Source organism: Thamnophis sirtalis, unplaced genomic scaffold, assembly GCF_051295495.1.
Source record: "Thamnophis sirtalis isolate CommonGarterSnake01/CBP01778 unplaced genomic scaffold, rThaSir2_p1.2 scaffold_5, whole genome shotgun sequence".
Classification (NCBI taxonomy): Eukaryota; Metazoa; Chordata; class Lepidosauria; order Squamata; family Natricidae; genus Thamnophis; species Thamnophis sirtalis.
In genome coordinates, this window is record NW_028261385.1 from 81244686 (window position 1) to 81249492 (window position 4807).

The 4807-nt window shown below is 36.8% G+C and overlaps 1 protein-coding gene across 1 annotated transcript; it reads left to right on the plus strand.

The window, feature by feature from the left end:
* Positions 1 to 2716: 2716 nt before the first annotated feature.
* LOC106547559 (interferon tau-3-like) lies at positions 2717 to 3322 on the plus strand. The gene has a single exon (XM_014064778.2). The coding sequence runs from the start codon at positions 2717 to 2719 to the stop codon at positions 3320 to 3322; it is 606 nt and encodes a 201-aa protein (XP_013920253.2).
* The last annotated feature ends 1485 nt before the right edge of the window (positions 3323 to 4807 follow it).

The following is a 4807-nucleotide window of genomic DNA, read 5'->3' on the forward strand; positions in this document are numbered from 1 at the left end:
AGTAGACATGTTGGATGAGAGTTTCAAGGTTTATTCCCTGGAAAGGTTCTTTGGAATATGTTGTAATGCTAAATAATGTCTCAGTATTTATACACTGAAGTATTCAACTTTTTTGTTCAGTTTATAATGTGAAGATACCTTGACTTTCAGTTTTCTGCTTCAATATATATATTTAAAAACTTATATAGATGAAAAGTGCTAATTGGAGAAGTGGCTACTATTTAGAAAACAGCATGCATTTCTTGGAAAAAATCAATTATAAGAAAAGTACCTTTTCTTTATTATAAACATTTAAATCCCTCGCTTCTAATTTAACTCCATTTCAGGATATTTTGCAGGAAGAGGTATATGGACTGGGTCTTTTTCCCTCCGTTGTGTTTCAATCAGCTTTTTGAGATCCAGGAGAAGATTTCTTACTTTTTCCATTGCCCTCTCACATTAAAAAAAACAACATGTAGACAAAACCTACTACTTGTCATGATTTGTTTTTAGAAGACTGATCTTCTGAAGATAATGAACGAGGCAAGGTGGGAGTTCAGCTTTCTCTCCGGAGTACAAAGGTTGTCTTTTGAAGGCCAGCTCTCAAGAACATCTTATCTGCTCTTTGATAAGAGACTGCCAAGCCACATCTGGCAAAATTCTATGTTGAGTGACTGGACAACGAGAGACCATTACCCTAATATTTGTGTGGCTTTTTGCTTTTGTCCAGTTTCCTTTGACACAAGTGCAAATCAAGGTGAAAACTCTATAAGTTTATTTATCTCTTCCCTTTCCCAGTCAAATAAAAAATTCTAATCTGTCTAAACTGTTTTTGGAAACTATTTCACCAAGACCTAATTAAGAGAAAATAACTCCTTTTTCCTTAATAAAGCTTGAAGTCAGTGCTCCATCACTGCAAGAGGAGACTGGACAGCCATTTGTCTGGAATAGTATAGGATCTCCTGCCATAAACAGGAGGTTGGACTAGAAGAGCTCCAAGGTACCTCCCAACCCTATTATTTCACGTTATACACTCTATGTTGTGAGATTAAATGAAATAAACTTTGATGAAAACTTATGTAATGTACAGTTTTAATTGCCTTGAAATACAAGCATTAGGTTTTTAGGCATCCAAAATTAATGAGGTTGAATGACCACAATTTTCATGAAAGTTTATGAAACATACTAGTCTTTGTTGCAATTCATAGTTGGAGCTTAGGTAGTTTGCTCTCCAAGGTTATGAGGTTAAATGACCTAAACCTTGGTGAAGATTTACAAAACATACTAGTCTGCATTTCTATTACAAGTTGAACTTCAGATAGTTTGCCCTCCAAAATTGATGAGATTGAATGAATACATTTTTATGACAGCTTTTGAAACATACTATTCTTCATGGCAATTAAAAGGTGAAGCTTAAATAGTCTACCAAAATTATGAGGTGAAATGATCTAAAATTTGATGCTTGTTTAGGTAACATTCTAGTTTTCATTTTGTGAAAATGTGAAACTTAGGTCTTTAGTCATCCAAAATTTATGAGGTTGAATGATCAAAATTTTCATAAAAGCTTACACAAAGTTTTAACAACTTAGGTTATCCAAAATTTTAATCATCCAACATTTATGAGATTGAATGACCAAAATTTTCATAAAAGCTTACTAACTTAGCAATCTTCATTTCCATTAATAGTTGAAAGTTAGCTGGTTAGCTGGTTAGTAATCCAAAATTTATGAGGCTGAATGACTAAAATTTTCACAAAAGCTTACACAACAGTTACTCTTCATTGCAATTAACAGTTAAAATGTAGATCATCCAAAATTTTAGAGATCCAAAATTTATGAGGCTGAATGACTATAATTTTCATAAAAGCTTATACAACTTCGTATTGTTTATTGCAATTAACGTTGAAACTTAGGTCATCCAAAATTTTAATCATTCAACATTTATGAGGTTAAATGACCAAAATGTTCACAAACGTGTATACAATTTTGCATTGTTCATTGCAATTAAAAGCTGAAAGTTAGGTCATCCAAAAATTTTAGTCATCAAAAATTTATGAGCTTGAATGTCCAAAATTTTCATCAAAGCTTAACTTACTAGTCTTCATTGCCATTAATAATTGAAAGTTAGCTAGATAGTTATCCAAAATTTATGAACTTGAATGATCCAAATTTTAATGACAGCTTAAGAAATATACTAGTCTTCATTGGAATTAAAAGTTGAAGATTAGGTAGTTAGTTTTCCAAAGTTATGAGGTTAAATGATCTGAACTTTGATGAAGGCTTATAACATTCCATTTTTTATTTCAAGAAAATGTGAAACTTAATTCTTTAGTCATCCAAGATTTTTGAGGTTTAGTGACTCAAAATTTTACGAAAGCCCTTGGAACATACTAGTCTTTGTTACAATTAATTGTTAAAGCTTAGACAGTTAGTCCTCCAAAGTTATGAGCTTAAATGAATTAAGTTTTGATAAAGGCTTATGTATCATACTAGTCTTCATGCTTATTAAGAGTTGAAGTTTAGATAGTTTGCCCCACAAAAATTAGGAGGTCAAAAAACAGAAGTTTAATGAAAGATACTAATACATGAGTTTTTATTAAAATTGGAAGTTAATCTTAGGTTAGTTAGAAGTTTCATCCCCAATGATATAAATACCACAACTAAATGAAAGAAGCAACAGATCTCAGAAAATCTTTTCAAAGAGCTAATCAACTGTTGCTATCTCATTCATCTTCACCATGATTATGAACAGTTGCTGTCTCTATCTTTGCGTAGGGATAATCTTTGGTGAAATCTCATGTGAGAATTGTAACCAACTTCAGAGGAAACTACTAAAAGCCAACCAGGTCAACTTCAAACTTCTAAGCAGTAATATAAAATCAACCATTCCTCTACAATGTTACAGTGACATCACAGATTTATCAGTGGAAGGAATTGAAAAAATATTGATTGATATGAATGATGAATCCCAGGTGGGCGTTGCAAAAACAACTATTGAAGAAATCCTCCAACAGATAGACCTTATCTTTAGACAAAACCATCCTGAATCGATTTGGCATGAGGACTCCTTAAGAGATTTCCACATTGGACTGGATCTGCAGATTAAGATGTTGGAAACCTGTGGGAATGCAAAGATGGAACAAGTCATCACATCTCCAAGGAATCTGAAATTGCAGCTGCCCAGGCTGAGAGTAAAAAGACACTTCCAAAAGGTCAGGGACTTCTTGAAAAAGAAGAAGTACAGTTTGTGTGCTTGGAAAATTGTCCAGATCGAGATGAAGCAATTTTTGGAATGGATTAATTACTACATCCAAAGGATCCCCTCTAAAGCTATTGATTTCTGAAAATCATGGTTTTCAGCTAAAAAGCCAGGGAAGTGGGAAGCTTCACATGTATCTCTACTGTGCAATTTATTCAATACAATAATTAAATGCTACCATTTTTCTGATTTTTACAGCTGACACAATCAAAGTTCAAGGTTTGAGCAAGCTGTCCACCAAAATGGTTTATATCAGGGGTATCAGACTCAATTTTATTGAGGGCCACATCAGGGTTGAGTTTGACCTTGCTGGGCCGGGAAGCGTGGCCAGGGGGGCATGACCAGCTCAATGTCACTCGTGTTGGAGGTGCCTGTGGTGGCCCAAGTGCTCTGCCAGCGAAAACGGGATCCTGAGCTCTGTTTTTGCCTGTGATGGCCTCCTGCAACCCACTGCCAACGAAAATGGAACTCGCGAGGGCCACCTGCCCTTACAAAATCTATGAAGATGAATGACCGAATGTTTTACAAAATCTTATGAAACTTACTATTCTTTATTGCAATTAACAGTTGAACCTTAGATTGTAAATCTTCCAAAATTATGAGGATAAATGATCTAAACCAGGAGTGGCAAACTGGTGGCCAGCGGGTTGGATGCGTCACACATAGGCCATGCCCACCACAGCTCTGCAAAGGGAAAATGTCACAATACATAATGTCAATGTCAATGTAACACCGCAAGTTTGACACCCATAATCTAAACTGTGGTGAAGACTTACATAAAGCATATGTCTTCCTTTCATTGAGACAAAGAACTTTAGATAATTTATCTTCCAATATTTATGAAGTTGAATGACTGAAATTTTCATGAAGGTTTATGAATCATACTAATCTTTGTTGCAATTAACAATTGAATGTTAGATCGTGTATCAAAGTTATAAGGTTATTGTATCATCTGACATAAATGTAAAATATTAAATATTTTTAATTTAACCTTTAGTGTCTTTGATATTTTTAGGATTGCATTATGTAAACTGCTAATAATAATGCGCATCCCTGCCAATCCTCCGTACAAACTGCCTGCCCAGTTTCTGCAAAGTCAGAGCCCCCACTGCAGGGTGATCCAAAGAGGGGAGAGGGATGCTTCAGAAAAGCACGGGCCAGCATGCTTCCCACCCAGCCACCTGCCTGCTCTCTTTGCAGATCGGCCCAGTGGACCACTGGCGCCATTCTGGAAACTCGGCCCACAGAGTCTAGCCCTCAGCTGTGGTACCACTTCCCATCACCAAAGAAGCAGAGCGAGAGATGTGGAAGCTGCTGGCAGGTGGGTGAGTGGCAATCCCCCCATTGCAGGGAGAGTGCCAGCCCCAGCTGCACTGCTATGGAGCCCACAGCACTTTTCCTTCGCCGGGCGGAGCCCATGGCTCTTTCCCTTTCCTTGGGTGACGGCGCTTCATCTTAGTGAAGACCAGGTTACCACACTTATAGTCGTGCAGCCAGCCAGAGTGGGACATGACACAGGCAGAGAGGCTGATGTAGCCCCTGCCAAGGCAGCTCTGGCTGAGCGATCAGC